The 24,347-nt window shown below is 39.6% G+C and overlaps 1 protein-coding gene across 1 annotated transcript in view; it reads right to left on the bottom strand.

The window, feature by feature from the left end:
• Positions 1-4,629: 4,629 nt before the first annotated feature.
• The window catches only part of ST8SIA4 (ST8 alpha-N-acetyl-neuraminide alpha-2,8-sialyltransferase 4), a 121,807-nt gene continuing 102,089 nt past the window's right edge, over positions 4,630-24,347 (bottom strand). The window contains exon 5 of the mRNA XM_001364535.4: positions 4,630-10,389. Within this exon, the coding sequence (XP_001364572.2) occupies positions 10,107-10,389 (283 nt within the window). The 3' untranslated portion in view covers positions 4,630-10,106. The remainder of the gene's footprint in view (positions 10,390-24,347) is intronic.

Raw genomic sequence — 24,347 nt, 5'->3', positions numbered from 1 at the left:
GTTCAATGAAGCACATTTATTTTAGGAGAAGCCAAAGGCTTTAGAAGGTGGCGGCTCAGATCTAATTGTGATAGGTAAACTCACAGTACCTACACCTTTGAAGCTAATAAGATGATCAAGGATGCTAATGCTGAGGGAAAGATGATTACTTTCTGAGAATCAGAGAGTGCCTCAATAAGGCAAAATATAAAATCCGCAGAAATGAGTGCAGAACTTCTCCTCTCTTGTTGCTGAACAGGATTAAATTAGTAGCTAGCAATGCTACCTAGTAGTTATAATTAGGTTTTAAGACATTTGGCCCTATTTTGGAAAATAGTTAAAATAATTCATTTTGATTTAATATCTGTGGGGTTTCTCTGATATCCACTAAGTAAAAAAATGGGAAGAGGCAAATATAACTCATACAGAGATATAGAGAATAATTTGAAAAGCCTTCCCTCATTGTCTGTAAGTCTATTGAACAAAATAGTGGTTTTAGAGGGGACCTTCATGTGAAATTTCATAAAGAGTTAACTTCTATTTTTACAAGGTTCTGGGAAAGTACATTTTCTACCATTTGGGGGGTTACATATTTCAGGGTGTAACAACATTTGGATTTTCTTAAGTCTAAATTTAGCAGCTCTACATGATAGATGCAACCTAACATATATATATATATATATATACATATACATATATATACACAGTTACCTACTACATCAGTGGAGAGTAGACTTGGAGGAAGAACGAGAAGAGCAGAAATATTCCTGTGTCTAACCAAAGCAAGACAAGATGGAAGGGGCATCTTATTGACATACATAGTATGAAGGCCATGTACTTTGAGTTCCTTCCATCTGAATGGAAGTCACCTGAAAGAGTCAGGTTTTTCTCCTTTGGGAAGAGGCCTGTCCAAATAGAGAATTAAGGGATAGATGCATGGACCAGACGCTTGAGAGAATGTGGTCTGTGATGATGTGCTTTCTCCTCATACTCTTTTCCCTCTATAACTCCACACATCAAGAGGCTAAGATGACTCATGAATCCATCTGCTTGGCCTGTGTTATGCGAGTGATTAAATTACTGCTTGACTTCAACTTTCAACAGAAGATCCAAGCTCTTTGTCATATTTTTCCAGAGAACTGACCTCATCCACCTTCCATGAGAAGAGATGAATGCCAGGATTCATGTCTCCGTCTGAACAGGGATGGTACTGACATAGAGAAGAATAGAAGATCTTTGGTCTCTCAAATGCTGACCAACCTTAATAATATACATGACCTTAAATCTAAGAATGATAAAAAGTGGTAAACATATATATCTCCTTTCTTTCATGGCCAGCCTTCTAGAGACTTTATCTCTTCCCTAGCTCCACTTTCTCTTCTCCCATTCCCTTTTCATCCATTATCAGTTTAACTTTTGATTTTACCATTAAACTGAAACTTCTCTCTCCAATACCATCAGGGATCTTGTACTTGATAAATTCAACAAACACTTCTCTATTCTCTTCTTTAATGACCTCTCTGCAGATATTTGAAACTGATGATCATCATTCTTTTGGATATTCTCTCTTCCATCAGGTTTCTTCACACTATTATCTTCAAATTGTCCTCCTACCTCTGTTTATAATTGGAACTCTATTTTACTATTTCCTTTTCTGGTCCACCTTCTGGAAGCTTTTTATCTTCCTGGCTTCTACTTTCTCTCCTTTCATTCACTTCTCAAATATTTGAAATCTAATTTTCGGACTTTACCATTCAGCCCAAACTGATCTTATTAGGGATCTAAGTGATAAATCCAATAGCTTTTTATCTAGTCTGATCTTTCTTGACATCTGTGCAACTTTTTGACCCTGCTGACCACCACTAATTAGACATCCTCTTGTGAAGAGTGAATCTAACTTTCTTTGTCTATCAATCAGAAATTTTTAAGTTAATCAATCAAAAAGTTAAGCACCCCCTACTTAACACTAAGTAAGATAGCTCACAAGTCACTTGCTAAAAGTGGTTGAATACTCCAGAGGTGACTGACTACTCCCTGGCAGTGCAAAGCAACTTGCTTTCAATTTGAAAAACTGTAATTGGTTCCCATAAAGTGGAGGAAGGGACAGGAAGTGACTTGGAAAAAGGACAATAAAAAAGTCCTGAACTTCCTGTTCAGGGAACTTTGGCTGGTGGCTTGGCTTTTGGAGGTGGCTTTAGACTGGACCTTAGGTTTGGACCTGGACTTTGGCTCTTGGACTGCTCCTGGATCTTCTCCTTTGGACTTGCGTGAGTGAGTAGCTGGCTTTCCTTTCCTGGCTTCTGAAGAGCTTAGCTCGGAAAGGTCTTCTTTTCCTGGAAGAGGTTGTGTAGGTGGTACCCCTGCATAAGACACTGTAATATTTATTGAGAAAAGAGAAATGGGGAATTGAAAAAAAGGAGATAAGGGGAGGATTGTATGGGGGTCTTGTTTCCTTTCCACAACACCACCAGGTCCTCTGGCTGAGGGTTAAGGAGCCCTGCTGGGGCTGAGCCAGACACCGGAGCAGCATTGAGTGTAATGGTCTAGACATCTTCTCTACCCTCCTCTTATAGTTCTCTACTTTCACTCTTTCCACCTCTTGTTAAATAAACACTACTGAACAGTCATTTTGACTTGAGCTATATTTTATAGAATTCTCATCTTTAGTCAAACCCTAAATTTAATTTCTTACACTATTCTTTATGCGATTTCTCCATATTGTTGTCTTCAAGTTGTCCTCCTTTCTGCCTGACCACGCCATTTAAGGCCCCTTTTCTGAATCGTTATCTGTATCCTGAAGTGTAACCATGGAGCTCTGTGCTTGGCCCTCTTCCTTCTCTGCATCCTAAGCTCATCAGCTTTTGGAGCTTTGGCTATCATGTCTTTGCTGGTCACGGCATCATCCTAAAATCCTCCTCTTCTCCCAACTGCTCTATTCAGTCACTTGTCTTAGAGATGGGCACAGCACATTCACTGAATCCATCCTCTCATGTCCCCTCCTGCCTAGTTCAGGTCCTCCTGGCCTCTGACCGAGGCAATCGCATGGACCTCTTGGAGTCTGGAGTCTCCACTCCCTGCTTTAAACAGCTGCTAACATAGATTTCCTAGAATGAAAATCTAACCGTGTCCCTTCCCTACTCAGTCATTCTCAGTAGCTCCCTTTGGCTTCTGGATGAAATCTAAATTCTTCAGATCATCATTTCAAAAGTCCTTTAGAACCTACTTTTAATCTACCTTCCCACTTCCCAGAGGGACCTGGTAGGCTAGTGGGTAGAGTCAGGAAGACCCGAGTTCAAATCTGACCTCAGGCACTTACCTGTGTGATCCCCTGTCCCTTCACCTGCTGGTCCATTCTCTCAGCTATAAAATGTGGGTAACAACAACACTTACCTCATAGGGTTCTTGTGAGAATCAAAGGAATTAATTTGGTAACTGGTGGGTGCCAGATATGATAGGTGCCCTAGGAGAAGAATGCCCATTTCCTTGCTTTCACGAGTCCCTCCCAAGCATCCCATGCAGTAGCTGAATGTCGACTTCAGCGCTCCATTTTCCATGTCCTGCCCTTCTATATTCTCCCCCTGATCCCCCCTTATTCCCGTGGTCTTCCTTCAGGATGCAGCTCATGGGTCAATTCCTAAAAGGGGTCTTTCCAGACCTTGCTAGTGCTTTCTCCCATCGAATCACCAGGAATATGCTGTGTGTGTTTGCCTCCTTTAATGCCCCCCTGGATGTGTATTTGCCCAGTTCAGGCATTCTTCTTCACTTTGTCTGTGTGTTTCCAGCACCGAGTACGGTGCCTTGAACTTTACAGACCCTGAACAAATGCAAGCAGAACTAGATCCCGAGCTGCTGAGACTTCAACCTCATTGGCCATGGCAAGCTCTGCCTTCCAGCTTCTCATGAGCCTGTGGAGCTTTCCTACCTCCTTCCCCACCCCAAAACTGCCAATTTGCCACTCTGCAAAATATAATTACTACCGAATGGGGAAGACCTCCATTCATTAGCCTAATGCGCTGCTTTAAAATCCAAGGGAAGAGAAAGAGGGTAACCTGAAGGCGTTCCAGTCCCTTCTGCTTCTGGGTGGTAGAAATCAGCACAAGGTCTACCAACTCAGAAGTGGCAGCTCCAGGATCCCATGGCAACAGAGCTAAAAGTGCATCCCCAAATCTTCTCCTTGGAAGCAGAATAGCAAATGGTGCCAAGTACAGCCAGTGCAGCTGTAGTCACAAATCAAAGGGCAGCCTTCAAGGGCCTGCCGTGTGGGAGGATGGTCGCCTCCTTCCGCTGCAGATATGCAGGGATGTCCACACACACAGCGGTGTCAGCGACATCATTTTAAATATGGAGAGCAACTGTCTAAGATCTTTCTTTTGACTGACGGCACTGAGGGAGCATCAAAAGCTTTTGTTCCAACCGTATTAGCACACTGCCACCAAAGCAGGCTCTGTCCACTCCCTTCAGCAGTTTCTTGTCATTGTTCCCTCCTTCCAGATTATATTTAAAAAAAAAAAAAAGGAAATTTAGAGGGATCAACATCCTGGGATTGGGTAAAGGAAATGCACTAGCAAAAGATCCTGAAATACGCAAAATTAAGTCTCCCAAGAAGCTCAGCCACTAAGTGAAACTCAGCGTGCACAAAAGAGAAGAGGAAAAAGTGGAAAACAAGATTTATTGAGCAGTTGTACAAATGATAAAACAATCATACCAAATGCTGTACACAGAACAAGAGGGAAACAGTGTCCAACAGGATGGTCCTTGACACAAGAAACCTTCACTACCGGAAGGGCTCAGGAACCACAGGACTGGGAAACAATGTTCTTCTCTGGAAACTCTTTTCCTGTGTGGAATCCACTGGCAACATTTGTGCTTTTGCCTACACAAATAAAGACCATTGAATGTGTAACTGGAATGAGGGATCTAAATACTGAATCCATAATGTACAAAGTGCTGAAAAGGGACCCATTTTCAGCTCGAAGAATCTTAAAGTATTCTGGACTGAAGCCTTGCTGCAATACTGTTCAGGAGACGAGTGAAAGCCTTGAGGAAGAATGGGGACAGGAACACCGAAGTGCTTTGTATCACCATCGCTCTCACCCAAACAGATGCTTCTCAATTGTAGCATTAAACAAGGCTCGAATGAGCAGGTTACACATGTATGTGGGTGAAACACCAATTGGAAGTACCTACCCAAACAGGGCGTCGGGGGCCCCCTGGATATGGGTGCAGGGACTGTGGATGAGTCACACACCTATTGGTACTCTACGTGTGCATCCATCACACACCGGGGAAATGGAAGCTTCCAAGGGGATTCCATTCATTTGTACGAATTTCCCCAAACAAACACGGTTTTTCTAATACCCAATTCTTGCAATAGCTACTAAGTGTATAATGGCTGATGAGGACATTTTGTCTAAGCTGTAAAGACAACTAGTACGTATTTCTCCCATGCCTTTTCTCTAATTCCACAAAGAAATTCTACAGATATGTGTTAAGCGCCTCCTCTGTGCAAGGCACTGCTCTAGGATCTGGATTTAGGATAAATATTCCCTACTAGTAGACACTTTAAAAAAGCTTCTAGGAACCAAAGATCAAGCCATGTGCACGTGACCAACTTGTTCCAATGAAAACGAATGTCTTTGTATACTCTCTTCCTGTGTAATAGCTTAATATCTAATAGATATATACATTAGTCCTAAGATTTTGCTTTTTTGTTTTTTGGTAAGCGTGAATGTAGATACTCCCATTAGCAACTGATATAGAATTCAGGTGATATCTATGAGGATTAGCTTGAGCAATCAGCCCCTTCTGCCCTTCCCTGATGGAATTCCCATAGTCATTGGTAGACCTTTTCACCATCTAACCAGCTGCATCCACCCCTCTAGGCTGAACATTAAAGGTGAACCAGGAAATCCCAGGATGTCATCATCTGAGACTGATCACTGTGTCCTTTGCTGGCCTTATGATTATCACTGAGTGCATGGAGCTTGAATAAGCAGGATAGCCTCCCCAGAAATTGCTCAGACCCCCAAAGCCTTTCATTTAGAAGACACAATACTAAGCAGAGCACCTGTCCACTACAGAGCTCTCCAGTATGATGCAGAGGGTTAAAATACTGAGACAGAAATGAGTGAATGCTGAGAAATATGTGACTGTCCTTAAGAAACGTGAGATGCCAAGTATTTGATGATGCTTTGATGAACTCTACATTCTCCAGTCTTGCCTCTTTATCTAAATTTTGACATTTTTCCCTCTCTCTGCCCCTACGTTTTCCATTCCTTCCCTTGACCTATTCCTATAAAAAGGCCAGAGCAGATAGTCAAGGAGAAGGGAACAAGGAAAGGGAGATAAAAGGAAATGAAACGGGATGATACACGTTGCTACTTGGAGCACAAAATGCCTTTCGATGAATTCATTTCAGAGTATGAAAAGCTCCCTGAGATTGACAAAAGTAGTCTCAGTCAACGCTGAAGCCCTTTTTGTTTTATTTTTGATGCTGGACTCTGTTATGAAGGAATATTTTCAGAGCTGGGGAACAGATTTGGCGAACACAAGCAAAAAGTCACGAAGAAATGTGAAGCTAAAAAGGCACTACTCAATTCATCTTTGAGATAGACAGCAATGCACAGAAAGTGGACAGTAGAAATGCTTCTGGGGTGGCTCTACAAAACAGGCTTAAATTCATTTGTTGAAAAAGAAGACATGTGGCCTCTTGTTTGCCTTTGTTCCTACTGGTTGAAAGATACTCTGAATGTTCCTACGAGCTTTTCTAGCTTATAGGATTGATTACATCAACTCTGAGTCGATTCAGAGAATTTCCAATGTATGAACCAATCCAAATAGTCTCAAACGTTTTCAGGTTTACCTTTGCTTAAGTGCTGACTTTTCAAACTTAATTTCAACGGTAACAGATTCAAAATTTGAGCTTTTTCAAATGTGGTTTATGATTTTAATGATGTGGACTCATTCTGTCCTTTGTTTACTTCAATTCAGGTATTGAAAGTCTGTTTAACTCCTATTTTCTTTATGCTTTCTGAGAAATATCGACTTCTCAGGGCAAGTCGGAGAATTCAAAATGCACGTCCTGTACTTTAACATCATCCACATGAAATTTTACAGAGCACACAGCTATGATCCTTCCTAGACATCTCTTTAAACCTAGCTGTATCTGCCAGTGACTTCGGATGTGAGAGCCTATGCTTGTACTCATTTGCTTTTTATTTTTTTTAAACAGAGTTTTATCTTGTGATTTCATTAGTGTAAGGAATTCCCAGTGAAGAGATTCCCCCATGCAGAATATCAACGGTTATGAGGTTGGTACTCAGCGCTGTGGAGGACACTGAGAGGTTCAGTGGCACGAACTGAGCCTCATAGCCAATATGTGTCTACGCTAGGATTTGAAATCAGATTTTGGGAACAAACGCTGAGGCTCGCTTTGCACAAGCTAAGCTCCTTTGCTCTCTGAGGTTTGGGGCTCTGGATTGGCCATACTCCGTGGGTGAGCGACTCTCTGGATTTGTTTCCTCATATGTAAAATGAAGGTGTGGTCTCCACGGTCCTCTGTGTGTGTGCATGTGTGGGCAGACATGAACATACATGCACACAAACATGCATACACAGAGAATGAGGGGGGGGTGGGTGGCACACTGGATAGAGAGCTGGTCCTGGAATCACAATGATCTGAGTTCAAATCCCAAATCTGGCAAATACTGGTTGTGGCTCTAGACGAGACACAAAACAGTTCAGTGTTCTGGGTAACTTTTCAAGACTGTTGGATTGAAGAGAAAATGATGATCTTCATTAATGGAGGACGTTCCTCATAGAGCCCCCTAAACCAATGAAAAATGCATATCTGGTTGGAGGAAAAGTTGACAATAGATGCGTATTACATACATTTCATTAAGAATCTGAGTTATGATTTTAGTAGGAGGCAGACCAGGCAGATATCAAGGGGAGGAATTGCAACTTTTGGACGAGTGTGATCCACTGATCAACACTACATATCAAAAGAAAAAAGAAGAAGCACGTTGAGCAGATCCCCTTTGGAAGAGGTATGGAAAAACATGGGCGGAAATCACATAATAGGAATCAAATATGAAGTTGTCATACGCACATCCCTCTACATACAACAAGCACTTAATAAATGGTTTTTGTTCCTATACAAGTGAAGGGAATGTAATCTATCAAAGCATCTGAATCACATACACATACAAATATACATATACATGTATACATATATGTAATATATGAAGTTTGAGTGGACAAATGCTTTTTCAGAGAGAATTTTCAAAATAATTCATTCTCTTCCTCTTTGTATTAAACAAATGTTTATTAAGTACTTATTATATAGATGTTACATATTTGTATATATACCTTCTCCATGGCAGGGAGATATATGCATCTCTGTGTTGTGTGTGTATCTTTAAATATACATATATGTATATATAAACACAGACATGTTCATGGGGTGTGTTATGCAGTTACATTATATGTGTATCTACACACATGTGTACATGTATGTGTATTGTTTTATGTATGCATGTGTGTGCATATACAGATATTCTTGCTATTTTATTTCATCTTAGTCTTCCTCCTTTAGACCAAGATAAAGTAAATTGTTTCATGATGTAAAGCAGAGTAGAAATTGGAAATGAAAAACTTTTCCTATTTTATTTCCAAATAAAAATATAATTCCAAAATTACTCATCAGCATGGCTTAAGCTTACAGATGACTGGAAAACAACCCAATTCTATTAGTTATTTAAATTAAAAAGTTTTTTGCTTTATTATCTCATTTTATAGTCTTAACTCACTTCTTATTTTCTAAAGTGAAATCATGATTGAATTTTACTACTGCGTGTTCTAGATTGTTTTATTTCCTTTGAATTGCAAAATAGTGATATAGAAATTCTTTGTCAACTTACTTAAAATTATCTACCACTTCTAGGATACCAATATACTCTAGATCATATTTTTTTAATTACAGAGGAAATTAAACAACACCATCCTCGTGTGGATTTTAAATAAGTGGATCCTTAAACCACTTGAGCCCAAGTTTCAGGTCATGATATCTGACAAACATTCCTTTTAGAAGAATGACGTGTTGCTTAGGAATGTGTAAGGAACTGTAAGGAATTTTCAGGTCATCATTAAAACAAAATAGAAAGTATTAATTCATGGAATGCAAAATCTCCAGATAGCAATGACAACTCAATGACATAACAACATGATTATTAATAAGCAGATGAATCACTTCCATGAAGAAAATCTTACTTACATGGACAAATCAGTATGTTCTTTGGTACCCAAAAGAAGGACCCATCCTTTTTAGGTATTACCTTTTCAGATGGCCTTGGATACTGGCATCTCCCATTTAGAATGGCTCGAGATAACCATTTGGATAGTTTTCCTGGTACCTTTTCATCGTCCCCAAATCATTTCGAGGCTTACAGTTGTTCATTATTAACCACTTTTTGAGCATTTGTGATTTCTTTAAAAATAACTTTTAAAAGAATTTTGACAATTTGGGGGGTTTGGTTTTGTTCCTGATCAGATCATCCTGTTTGGGCTCTTTCAAGATCTGCCATATAGGAAAGCAAACAGATGCCAGAAGAAAAGAACGATGCAAACAAATTGGTTAGTTGATACACATGATTAGACATAAACTCCCGACTGAAGGCATGGACTTGAGTTGTCTGGTGTCGCGGGTGGCCCTGCTTAACGGTCTCCGTCACAGTCTCTGCTGACGAGGGATTCCCCAAGGGCAGCGCTGGCTTCCTCGGTTTCTCCTCAGATGTGCTTGTCGTGGTGGGGGCAGTCCAGCAGTCATGAACACGCTGGCTTCCTCTCTAAATGGGAATGCATTGTCGGATCTTGTAAACACTGCTGATGATACATTCAAGCTGTGTTCGGAGTAGAAGTGGCACTTACTAGGACCCTTGCAGTCAAAACATACATTTTTAGAGCACTTCATGAGCTGATAATGGATGTCTCCTAAGCCTCCCTCCCCTCCCCCCGACACTCCCTAAGGAGCTTGCTGGATGCTGAAGCCTGTCTTCTCTTCGGGATCCTGTCCTCAGACAAACCTCCTCAGAATGAAGTGCATTTGCAGTTCGATGTTTTCCTGGGCTTTATTGCTTTATGCATTTGCCTGTGGTTAGTTTGAGGGCTCTTCTGTTATGGAGTCCATCTAAAGTTCTGAATTCCAGGGGCATCCTGTGCGGACTTGTGTTGGAAAAATATCTGTATTTCAAGTTGTCATAGTAATGGTATTTGACTTCCTTCCCCTTTAAGTCCTTGGGGAACGGCCAGAATCCATAGAGGTGGATCTCATCGCAAAACCGGGTGGCCAGCGTGTACATGAGGAGGCCCGTGCTGGGTCTTTTGATGGGAACTTTGTTTGTCAGCCAGTAACTGGGAGAAAAAATAGGGGAGGAAGAGAGGTTAGCAAGCGGATCCACAGAGAGCCCTAAAGAAGCAGATTGTATCCCCTAACATGAGGAACGTCTCTTCGCAACATACTTACACCAAGAGATCCAAGCCACGAGACTTGGAGCTTTCTAGGAATGGAGCTCATCTTACGCTTCTTTTTCTGTCAAATTCTAGCTCGGTTTGTCCCCTCAAGTAGGGACAGTTTTGAGAGTTCTAGTGGTCCCCCCCCCCCCGGTGCCTAGAACAGTGCTTGGCACAGAGTGGCTTTTTGATAAACGCCTGGGATTGGGGGATGGATGGAGGATCAAAGGAGTAGCCCAAAGGTAACGGGGTGTGCTTACATGACTACTCCATTAGGATTTTCATGTCAAAGTGCACTAGAGCAGCTTCATCAATCCCAGAGCAATCGCCTCCCGGACCACAGAGAAGACTGGAAGAAAAGGGGCAAAGGACGACCACAATTCATGGCTGAGTCTAAACTGTTAGCAGACATGCGAACAATTAATAACATATTAACTAACATTCACGTTGCCTGCTCTGTGCCAGGCAGTGATTAACTACTCAGTAATCCACGTAGTTGTCTAAGCAATTACAAAAACAGAAGTCAAATTAATCCATTCCAGCTGCCAAATGAATCTGATTGTCAACGGCAGGAATAATAGTTCACAATAACAACGTCTTTTAATGTTCTTAAACAGTCCTCTGTTCACCAACAGACAGCATATAGAATGGCAAGAGGACTGGCTCTGGAAACAAGGAAGACCTGGAAACAAAGGTCAAGTCTTCCCTTTGACATATCCTCACTGTGTGACCCTGGGTAAGTCACTTAACCTCTTACTCACAACTCTCCATGGCTAATATAATGTGCATTAGTCTAAGTGTCTCATCTTCGAGTCCCTTATATGAATAAAATCATAGGTCTAGCCTTATGCCATCTTCCTCATAGAAGCTCAAAGAAGTCAAGTTGCTTATTGTGATGCCTACTGTAAGAGTGAAATCAATATCCAATGACTCCAAGTAGTCTCTTTTCTAAGATTTATTAATAACCACCTTAAGTAGAAGAAATAAAAGCACAAAAGTAAAAGCTGGAGTAAAGAAAAACGTTCCTAGCCACGTTTGTGGGGAAAATAAAAGGGCTGGGCTGGAGCCACCCAAAAACTTGATCTCCAAAACATGAGAGTCAAAGTGGGATGTTGGCATTTAGAGTCCTGGGGAGCAGATTCTAATTATACACCATTTTAAGGCTAAAGAATTTAACACCTAAATCACTGAGGTGACTTGTACAAGGTCACAAAGCCACAAAAGGGTTGGAAGGAGGGGCTTAAACCAAAATCCTTCTGATTCGGATCAGTACTCTTTCAGCTATAACATTAAATAAAAACTATATAGGGATAATGAGGATTTGTTTATCATCTATAAATAACTGACATATAATTCACTTCATCAATCATCCATCTACATACTAAGAGCTGCATGATAGTTATTCACTGGGAGGGAAATATCCATTTGTGAATCATGAACAAGCGATCGATCATTCAAAAGCATACTGATAGGCATCGTGGCACCCGTTTCATCTCCTCTCTGTCCCCGTCTCCATCTCCATGTGTACCTACGTACATAGATGTCAGAAATATTCCCAGTCGTCCTCTTCCTATATTAGTAGTCAGGACACACTGGGGAGTTTCGCAGGGAGTTTTTTGGTTTGTTTTCTTGATGAAAGGGCTACGAAACCCTTTAAGAACTGGTTAGAACCGTGTCATTTTGGAACTAAAGGAAAGAGGAAGAGCATGAATTTTCTTAATGATTTCAAGACTTTTTGACCCCTAAATGGCATTTATTTCACCATCATCTTTACTGAGAAGCAGTGCTGTAGAGTCACTAGAGAACCCAAGCCCAAAGGCGACCTCTCACACATATCCTGGAGCAGGGACTTGGCCCTTCGTTGCTCTAAGTGGGCTTCAAACACAAAGAGAAAGGACCCCTGCGGGCTCCACCCTGACTGAGAAAACCAGGAACCAGCATTACCTGGGTCGCATCGCGTTCTATTTCTAGGCATTTTGTCAAACACTCCCCGATTACATTTTAGTCCAGTTCGGACAACACTCTCAGGAGTTCTGTGGCCACGGGCATTCGGCACTTCTGCTCCCGGTGACTAGCCAGGAGTGCCCCCCTGCCTATTAGAAGCCTAACTTGGCCCTTCTCTGCAGCGGTGTAGCCCGAAGTCTAATCTGCAGCCTTCATCACTACTTTAGCATCCACTGGAAACAATCACATGCCACTTAATTGACATACAGCCACTAATATAGAAGTCCAGAAGTCGCTTCTTTATGAACCCAAACATATTCCTTTGATGTTAAATTATCTTTAAATTTGTATGTAATTTGGGAAGAATTAAGCAAGCTAGAATACTCTATTTGAGAATCAAAGAGACTTTAAAGTAGCTAAAAGTGATAGATATGTATATGAAACTCGAGAGAGGGAAAATTCAGAGTTTTTCTATTATAGTTGCCTATTTTCTCCTTTTGCCCTACAACCAGTGTGTGAGATTCAAGCTCTGTATCTGCCTCATGTTCAAGAGAAGGTGCCACACGTTCTGAGTGGGAAAAGATAGGGAAACGTTGCCTCCTACCAAAGGCAAAACTCCCAAAAGGTGGGCACCGCTAAGAAGGTCCTCTTTACCAGGGAACACAAAGGAGAGGACCCAAATAGCGCCAAGCAGAGGTCAATCACTGTTGTAAGATAACCATGGGCGTCGTCTGCACTTTCATCTCGGAAGTGGTTGGGACAAAGCCCGAGGAAACAAGTGTTCTGAACAGAAAATCAAATGTATTTTACTGCCACCTTTGATGCAGTGGCTTGTGTGTGCTGTGAAATACTGTTTGCTGGACTTAGAAAGAAAAACTCGGATGTCATCAAGTTTAAAATCAGTCAGACCTGAAGGGAAACCAGCTTCCCAGTCAAGGGTTGAATGACAAGTTTCAGGAATGTCCAGAAATTCTCCGGAGATGAGATTCAGCTGAAGAAAAATGCATGATAATGACAAGGAGGAGAGAAAGGCGGCAGCTAAAAGGGTTCAGAGATACACACGCCGACACGTGTTTCCAGGATCATTACAAATGACTCCTTTTTCACATGCATAGGGGGTAAAGGAAGCTGCTTCCGTGCTCCCTGCTCTGCCTCACATAGAGCAGCCCATCCTCCAGCTCTATGCTCTTTCATAAGCTACCCCGACATTTTCCACAACCGAAATGCTCTCCTTCTTCATTTGTGTCTCTCACTTCATACCAAATCTCTTTCAAATCTCTGCTCAAGCTAATCCTTCGCCTTAGCTGCTGGTGCCTCTTCAAAGAGATTCTTGTGACTTTGTTTTCTATATGTGGACTAATTACTTGTCTAGGGACATGCTATTTCTACTCAATAAATGTAAGCTATTTGAGGAGAGTAACTGTTTCATTTGCGCTTTTGTTGGTCGACTGAAATACAAACCTTCAAGCACTACCCACACATAAACTGAATGGGTTTGGGTTGAATCAACTTTAAATCGAGGTGGGATAACTGTGTTATTAAAAATAAAAAAAATAAAAAACTTGTGCAAAACTGGGAAATGATGATTATAAAAATCATACAGATAAAATTATTGTGCAAATTGCATCACAGAATGTTTACGATGCTCTTGGTTGGTCAATCTACAACCATTACTAAGGGGGGAAAACTACTATATTCTGTGCTCAGGAAAATTAACAATAGACAACACAATCTCAAGATGTTCATAGTTGAATAAGGTAAGCAGATCAATGAGTCTAGTTTGGTGGAAAAAACAATGGATTTAGAGTCATATCTTAACTCTGCTCCTACAAGTCTTTTATTTGGTTAATTTCAAACCTTATTCCTCGGTTACAAAAATCATTTTCTATTCCTCCCTCCCCTCCCCTCCCCTCCCATAGCCAACATGGAATTTCACTGGGTATTACATGTGTCCTTGATCAGAACCTATTTCCATGCTGTTGATGTTTGTGCAAGTCTTTTTTAACCACTAAAGGTCTCAATTTCCTCCTCTAGAAGACGACAAGTTTGGAAAAGATGACCCTCAGCCACTCAAAGCGAAAAACCTATGAACCTTTTGGGATGAATGAAACAAACTGTAGGGTCAAACTCAAAGAGAAATGGGGCCATTTAATCCATACACAAGGATTCTTAAAGCCTCATATTTAATTTTAAAATGTATTCTTAGCTCTGACTGTTTACATTTTTTTGTTAAATATTTCCAAATTGTATTTTAATTTTAATTTAATTTTAATGCTGTGGACCACCATGTATTTTCATTTTAAAGAATTTCACAGAGAATCATTTCAGAGTAAGGAAAACAACTGGTTTATATGAACATGTGCTCCTCTCAATAACAATAATGAGTAGAAATAATTTTTAAAAATTTTTTCTTGTCTTGACTACACAAAATAATGTTGTTAAGGGAGTTACAAAGCTGGAATTCTTTGATTTTTGTTTGACAAATGCATTTAGACCCCCCCCCCCCCCACACACACACATATTCATTTATTTATTTGTTGTTGGCTAGTTGGCATTTGGGGTCGTTCTGCGTGGACATGGCAAGAAAATCAAAAAGTTAAAAATGGATATAACTAATGCTATTGACTTCTGGGAAGCACCCAGAACAAGCCTTCCTACAGTACATCCATCATAAATGGGTTTTCTTCATTAAAGGACAATATTCATGCGAGTCAAAGAGCAAAGCCATAAACTATAACATTCTCAGCAAACAGCTCCATGTTGGCTACTCAAAACCAATGAGTATTTATCAAGCGTTTGTATGATCAACATTGTTAGTCATTTCAGAGAAATACAAAATAAACAGGAAAAATAGCTTCCATCCCAGAACAGAGACCAAGTTCTGTAAAAAAGAATTACCGGAATTTGCCAGGAAGGCTGGTGTTGGTCAACTTCAAAAACCAAAAATAATGGTATTTTGTGTCATAGGGCTAGATTTCACTTCAGACTTCAACTTCAGACACTTACTATGTGATGCTAGACAAACCTATTAAGCCTCACTTTCCTCAGTTGTGAAATAGCTCCCAAATCTATAATAATGCACAAGTTTATAAATGCCAGAGGACTCAGAGGGTTTGCAAGACTTGACCAGTGTCATACAACTAGTATGTATGTATGTATGTATGTATGTATGTATGTATGTATATAACTATCTAAAGAGAGAGACAGACCGACAGACAGACAGAGACAGACAGACAGAGACAGAGACATAGAGGGAGAGAGGGAGAGAGGGAGTGAGAGAGAGACACAGAGAGAGAGAGAGAGAGAGAGAGAGAGAGAGAGAGAGAGAGAGAGAGAGAGAGAGAGAGAGAGAGAAGGAGAGAGAGAGGAGAGAGAGACACAGAGAGAGAGACAGAGAGGGAGAGAGAGAGAGAGAGACAGAGAGAGAGGAGAGAGAGAGGGAGACAGAGAGACAGAGGGGGGGGTAATGATTGAATCAGTTCAGCTCCTCTTATATGCAAAATATTTGCTGATCATGTCTGAACCCATGGGCAGCCATGAATAAGTCATGATCTTTAGGTATGGACAGGTATGTATCTATATGCTACAATCTGAATCAACCTCAATGAAACCACAGATTCATTTGAGCACTTGTATGTTTGAATATTCCATATGGAGAAACTAGCTTTTTATAGATGTACTTACATTTGCAAAATTTGGCAACTGCAGATCATACTAATTGTTTTTCTTTTCTGAATTCTTTTTTATCCTAATAATGGAAACTTAAACATGAACTGCCTCAACCTATTAAATGGAAACATAAGAGAAAGAACCTAAGAGTTTCTAAGCTGGAGTCTCATGACAGCTTAACTAGTTGTAGGATTTGAGAGAGGTATCTATCCTACCTTTCTTATAAGAGGAGGTTAGACTGTATCAAAGGCCAAGCTCTAAATGGTCATTATTCTACTATATGCATGTGGATATAATCTACTCTGTGTTACTAAAAGTTTCTTGAAGATGGGCATCTTTGACACTTTTCCATTCAAAGTCTAGGAAAATTCTAGAATAGTTAGATCGCAATAACTAATTATTTAATCATTTTGAAAATCTGCAACTTCCACAGTACACTATCACAATGGAATTAGGAAGTATCCAGCTGCAGTTTTAAGCAGCTATCCTGATGTGTCATCTAAAATTCAGACTTTTAAGAAAAACAAAACAAAACAACACAAAACAAAAGCACTATTTTTAAGTAATGATCCAAGTGGCCCATATTTCCATCTGACTGAGCCATCAAAATGGAGATGACCTAGTATTTAACACTATTTAAAAAAATTCTCCTATAGTCTTTATGTGAAGATTTAACTTCTTCTCAGGATCCTGTCTATGAGTTACAAATTCTGATAGAAAGGCAATCAGTGTCAGTAGTAACTGGAAAACTACTGTAGTTGGTGTAAAAATTATAAAGCTTTTACAATCACTTCAAAATGGTTGATGATTGTGCTTTTGCAAAACCATCCAGGATCATATAAAATTCTTGCTTGTATCCAAGGTTATGATGGGATTGCTCAAGCCTGGTTTAAGATCAGAAGATTGGCACTTTTATGGTTTCTATTTTTCAATAGACTAAATGGAATCTTAAACACAACTTATGGTCTGGTCTTGATAGTCACTAGGGATCTAACTCAAAAGATGCAAAAAATAATGGAGATATTGGGAGAAAACTGCATTGGATAAGTCAGTGGATGGGCTGAGTGAGGTACAGAAAAAGACAGAGGCTCCACACATCATGAGTGATACCTCAGGTCAAGTCTTTAATATGTTTAACCAGCAAAGATTTTTTAATGAAAATGATAAAATATTATGATGTGAATTCAAAGACGGGATCTGTGACATGCCAAAACTCAGTGGTAATAGTTGGTTAGTAAAGTTGAGTTAGCCCACGTGCCCTCAAATATATTAGAAATAATGAGTTCATGAGGAATTATATCAAGATTCTAGCAAATAGGGAAGCATTAACACTGGAAGGCAATCATCAGTTTTACCTAACTGGAGACTGAGATGAATAGAAGAAAGACACTTTGAGTAAATCTATATGAAATAGTAACATGCACAGCATTATCTTCATCACCATTCAGTGGAAGGTAAAATAACTATCTCTGCAAGAGACAGACATCTTAGTCACTTTTTTCTTTTAAATTTTGAATAATTCACTTCTTGAGGCAAATACTAAAAATACATACAAAATATGTGGCAAAACTCCCTTTACACGTGATCTATCTCTACAAAATATGACCCATACACAATTTCTCACTGAATTTAAAGGAAGTTTGGGATTTCATCACAATCCTGTCTGACTATGAGCCTTTCATCTTGCGCTGTGCTTGTCTCCTGCTTGATCTCTAGTCCTCTGGGAAGAGTGGTACCTTCTACTCATACTCCACACATCCCTGTGAATACAAATCCCTATAGGTCATCATTCAAACTCCATTCTTCATCTTCCACCACCTGATTCCATCCCCTTTAATCCTTCCAGATTCCAAAGCCCCAACTAAACACTATCTATCTATTCTACTGTGTCCTATGCAATGCCTGTTCCATAGGCAACAAACTCACCTAAATCTTAAATCATTTCCTCTCTTGATCCTTCTATCTCTTAGCAATGACTATGATCTGACTCCTGCCCACCCTTCCAATAACACAGCCTCCTTGGCTACCCTTTAGAATCCTGGGAGCAGATTCATTTATTCCCCTCACATCACTGAGGTCAAGGAGTTGGAATATTATTTGCTCTTTCTGACTATTTCCATATTTTCCTCTTATCCCCACTAACTTTTTCCCTCTTGAGGTTTGTACAATCCTTATCTACTATTAAATAAAAATCTTGTCAGCTATTATAGACAGACATCCAGGTCATTCCTCTTTCTTTCTGAATGAGTTTACTTAGTACCCGGATCACGATTTTCTTTCCTCCTCAACTTATGCTTCAACATACATACTGACTTCCCTTAAACACCATAACAATTCAGTTCCTCAATCTACTTCTTCTCATGATTTTTTTTCTCTACTTCACCTCAATCACACACACAAATTTGGTTGTATCCTTGATCTTTCCATCACCCACCACCTTAGAAGAATTTTGAAGTCCCATATATTCAACTACATCATGATCTTTACTAAGCCATCAAACCTATATTTACCACTCTCTCCTCTTTTCCCTCTCAATCCCTTGGAATATCAGTACACTCTGCAGTTTCCTCTTCTCTTGAGTCCTTGGATCCTCTAATTATTAGGAGATCACTGGAGATCAATTGTGCTCTACCAAGCCTCAGCCTTGAATTATTCTCAAAATCTGCTACCTTTGCTCCTATACATATGCTTCTGAATAAGGTAAAAAAAGAATAGTTCTAATGAGGTCTCCTAAAAAGTTATACTGTGTAACTTCATCTAGGCTCTCACTACTGTTGGCAATCTTTCTATACTTCCCATATCATCTCACTATCTTTCTCTTCAAATTGTCTCTTCCAATTTTGTCAGACATCTTCAACCTCCTAGGGCTCTCCTCTCACACCCTCTCAGTTGAGAATGCTGACTCACATTTTACAGAAAAAAAAATATATCATTCACATGATCTCTCTCTTTTCCTTTCTTCCTCATTTCATATCATTTGTACACGCCTTCTGCTGCTGTCTCCCTTCTCATATAAAGAGATAGCCTTCTTCCGTACCAAAACAAATTCTTTGTTACTACTACAAGTAATCCCATTTCGTCCACCAAATTTCCTCTATGCAATTCACATTCTATTTTTTATCTTCAATTTCCCCCATGTACTGACACCTTCTCTACTATCTATAAATATGCCCATCTCTTCTGCATCCTCAAAAATCCATCACTTTGATCTTTCTATCCTCATGATCATCCTATATCTCTTCTGCATTTTGTGACAAAACATCTTGAAAAGGCAAGTAGGTGATTCCACTTTCTTACCATTCACTCTCTTCTTTATCCTTTATAATCAAGCTTCTGATCTCACCATTCTACAAAAACTGCTCTCTCCAAAGTTGTAGATGATTTTTTAATTAATGACAAGTATCATAAACTTAATATGTCCAAACAAAATATGTCATTATCTTTCTCCCCCAAACCTCCCCTCCTCTGAACTTCTGTGTTACTGTCAAGGTAAGTACAATTTTCCTAGTCTCCAAACTGGTTACCTAGGTGTCATACTTAACTTATCACTGTCTCTCACCCTTCATATCCAATCTGTTGGCAAGACCTGTCAATTTCTTCTTTAAAACATCACCCAAATATTTCCCCTTCTTTCCTCTGAATCTATCATTACCTTGGTACAGACTTTATTGCCCCATGCTAATATTATTATAATACCTAACTAGTGAATTTGCCCATCTCCCATCTTTCCCCATTCCAATTCATTCTTCATTCAGCTGCCAAAGGGACTTTCCAAAAGCACAATATTTCCAAAAGAATTGCCTAACGAGTGACAGTGCTATTCTTCCCTACTCAATTAACTCCAGTGGCTTCCTCTCTCTCTTTTAGGATCAAATTCAAAATTTTATGCTTGGCATTCAAAGTCCTTCAAAATCCATTCTCTCTTCTCCTCCCTTTGATCTTTTGAATCTATGTATACCTTACTTCCTACCCTATACTCTTCTATCCAGTGACACTAGTCCCCTAATATACCATGAAGTGGACAATATGTCTCTCTTGGCTTTGAGCATTTCCTCTAATTGTCTCCAGTGCTTGGAATACGGTCCCTTCTCATCTCTATCTACTAACTTCCCTGGCTTTCTTCAAATCTCAACTAAAATACCAACTTCTATAGACTGTGTTTACCAGCTCCTCACTTCTAAAGACTTGCTTCTTAAGTGATGATTTATTTCCTATTTATCCTATATATAGTTTGTTTCCTTGTTATCTCCTTCATTAGACTATTAATAAAAATCAGTAATTCAATGTGTTCTCAAAAAAACAGCATCCACTTGTCTATGGATTATTATCTCCAATGCATGCGATATAGATGCTTTCTTCACATGTGAGCAGTGAATCCAAGAGTCTCTTTCTCCAATCTTTATAGATGTTGGAGTAGTTAATACTATTTGGAATGGTCCTTCCCATGAAGGTTGAGTTGCTCCAGTTCGCTTGAAATTCTTGATATACACTTTATCTCCTGGGTTCAGGTCATGCAGAGAAAAGTCTAATGGTCCGGCTTGTACTGCAGCTCCGGATTCATGAAGTTCACGTAATTTGTATATAGGAAGCAATAGTAATATCTCCCCCTAATAGCCAGGGAGAAAGGCTTAGCCTGTATAGGTGGATGTCCAAAAAGCATCTCAAATGGTGAAATGTGTAAGTCTCCTCTAGGCCTGCTTCTAAGATAAAATAGGGCCAGAGGGAGAATTTCAGGCCATTTTAAATGGGTCTCAGTGCATAATTTGCCCATCATAGTCTTTAGTTCTTTATTCATCCTCTCCACTTGGCTTGAGCTCTGGGGATGATATGGAACATGGAATTTGGGAGTTATCCCCAAGCAAGAATATATCTAATTTAGGACAGAATCAGCAAAATGATTTGCACTAATAAGTGCAAATATTTGAATTCAAAGTCAATTACTGATAGCTATCTGAGTTAGCACAAGAAAGGTGGCTAAAATCAGAGCCATGAAAGAGAATATGTTTGAGATTGTGCATAGATGAATGCAGTACACACTAGCCTTGGTCACATGAGAAAAAAGGAGTAAGATTGAAAGGACAAAAAATCCTGAAGGAAGCTAAAATGTTATTTTTTTTATTCCAAATTAATAAATTTTCATAAAGTTACTAAGCAAATTTAGTTGCATTGATGTTTAATGTTTCCAGTATAAACTTTTATGAAAGCACTTCCAGCATTCGGACAAAAGAACTGGCCCATTAACCATTCCATTTTTTTTTCAAATTTAAATTGATGTGTGTGTGTGTGTGTGTGTGTGTGTGCACGTGTAATTTTTTTTCTTTATGCTATTTCAATGAAGTAAGGAAGGCTGAACATTACTTATGGTTTACATTTGGGGAAACTTTAATATTGGTGTGGGTTCAATGGTAAATAAATGGAACAGCGAAAAAATGGATAGTTTCTGATTAGTCAAGGAGCTATGATGAGGCTAAAACGCGGACCTCCAGAGGGAGTCAAATTTGTTAAGACATATTCTCTGGTGTCCATGATGAAGCACTACTATATGAGGTGACAGGGCACTGGCTCCCATTCCTTCAGTATGGAGGGCACTAGGGGGAAAAAAAAGCAAAGCAAGAATTCTGGAGAGCACGACGTCTAACCAGGTGCTGCTCCTGGCTGCTGCTCACTGTACTCTGCTTTTTCTTCTACATTTTTCAAAAATATTTACCATTCGAATAGGATCTTGGAGTTTCGATCTTTGTCACATCTAACCACACTCTTGCTACGTAGTTTCAGAGAGGAGGGATTTTACAAAATATGACTCACATCATGAGTCAACATGGCATTGAAGTGAAAATGGGATTCTGTAACATTCCAGGATTGGTGCATTGGTTAGGGAACAGTTAAAGAGTATTCTCTCTGCAGGAGGACTTACTAAGTACAGTGGGGTGAGAGCCAGGAAACAACAGACATTGTTACAGACTTCAATTTACTTCACTAGCTCTATAGAATGTGGCAGCCTCTGTCAGTCAGGCATAAAAGACCAAAGCAGCCTTGTATCCACCACAATGCCCTTCTCTCCTGCGCTATCCAGCTTCAGCACTGTAACAGGGACAGCTCCTTGGCCTCAGCTCTCCATTGGGTCCCCATTCCAGCTCAGTACTAGTGAAAACTCTGAGTTGGAGATCTGAACCAATCTTATTTATTGGGCTTTGGCTGATAATAATGATACCACTTTGTAGCTATGCTGCCCTTTGAGCATTTAAAAGTGTTTTGACTATTGTTTAATACTTATAAACTATTAATTAGCCTGGATGTGATTTTTCCCTTTGGAGAGGTGAGGAAAATGGGGTCCAGATTGAGATATTTTTTTGGCTTGAGTTCAATCACAGGCTACATCTTCAATAAGCATCAGAGTATTTTTACTGAAGCAACTGATCCTGGCCTTGTGACACTGGACAAGGGCCTTAACTGCTCCTTGCTCCAGTGGGCAACTCTCCCAATTATCCTAAAAAGAAGTGTCAATCTGCACTAGTGAATACAGCTTCCTCACCTATAAAATGTGCTATAAAAGGAAAACCACAAGTTAGTCCCTATTCCATTTCTACTTCACCATTTAACAGATATGTGATTATGTAAAGTTACAAAATAAGGCAGCTAGGTTGTACGGTGCCAGACCTGGATTCAGGAAGACACATTTTCAGGAGTTCAAATCTGGCCTCTGGCATTTACTAGCTGACTAGTCACTTAACCCTATTTGTCTCAGTTTCCTCATCTATAAAAATGAGTTGAAGGAAATGGCAAACCACTCCTGAATCTTTGTTGAGAAAACCCCAAATGGGGTCACCAAGAGTCAGACTTGAATGAAACAAATGACAAACCACAAAAGTTATAAAGCAGCCTGGATCCTAATTTTTGAGACATTTAATGGAAACCAATACTGTCCGAGGAAAAGGTGGAATCTTTTGTGAATATTATGAAATGAGAATATTAAAGTCGAATTCTTCAGATTTTTTATTCTTTAGATAGAATTTTAAAATTCTATTTTAATGTCTCTATGTTACAAAGTGCAAATAGGCATTTTGTCAGATAAATATTGGGGAATGAAGGCTATATTCTGACTTAAAGCAGTGTCCTTCTACTGGGGATACCCAAAAGAGTACCCAAAGATGCAAAATGGAATACAGAAATCAAATCAAAACTCTGCTTCTCCACCCCCAAAATAAAGTGGATGTTGAAGCACAGGAGCTGATAACCTTTTTCTTCTAATTCGTCTGTGGTCTCAGAGACACTAAGCACTAACTGGCCCATGATGTCTTTGCACATTTGTAATGGGAAGGGGATCATATGCCAGAATAGTACAGGTTCATTCAATTCCATCAGTGAAACACTTTGTGTGCTAATCTATTAAGGAAATCAACCTCTACTGGTCAAAAAGCCACGAGGCCCCTGCCTCATCTCTTTCTTTTCTCATTAAGCTGCAAGGAAGGGAGACAATTCTTCATAATACACAGGTCATGAACAGGGGGCAGGAAGAATGCAGAAAAACACAAGAACTAGAGACAGACAGACAGACAGACAGACCCAGAGAGACAAAGACAGAGAAAAGCAGAGGGAGAAAGACAAAGGCAGACAGACAGTAGTTAGGCAGAAAACCTAGTAAGTGAAAACAGGATCTAGAAATTATTTTTAGAAGATTGGAATGAAGAGTAAAATTGCAGATTACTCTCATTCACAAACTAAAGTCTACAAAAGAACTTACTGCACAAACTGTACGTTCATGGTTGGGAGTGTTGGGGAGTCGATGGCCAGGATAAAGGCAGTTTCTGAATAAAATAACCAATTATTTTAATGGTCTAATAATACAGTTTGGTTTTAGTTTGGTTTAATCTATTTTAAAATGGACATACTCAGTTTACATGAATATGTACAATTCTAGTTAACCTATTAAATCGATTCAAAGAGGAAGACTAAAAAATTCAATCCATAATTCAGTCAATCATGTCAACTGTTAAAACAACTTACAAACCAAACTAAAACATATCAGCACAGTCTCTGAAATGCTGTGGGAAGTGTTCTGGGAAATGGCTATAAGCCTAATAAGAGAACAGGTACTTGGAAGCTACAAACTCGGTAAGGATCCAGGCTTTCAGGATGTTGATTCTTAATTGATGGGGCTTTATTTTTAAGTTTCTTATCAGACTTAGTGCCTGTGAAAGGATATGCCCAATATTTCCAAAATTATATGTGTGCACATGCATATACAT

This window comes from Monodelphis domestica, chromosome 3, assembly GCF_027887165.1.
Source record: "Monodelphis domestica isolate mMonDom1 chromosome 3, mMonDom1.pri, whole genome shotgun sequence".
Classification (NCBI taxonomy): Eukaryota; Metazoa; Chordata; class Mammalia; order Didelphimorphia; family Didelphidae; genus Monodelphis; species Monodelphis domestica.
This window is presented reverse-complemented; position numbering and strand designations above follow the sequence as displayed.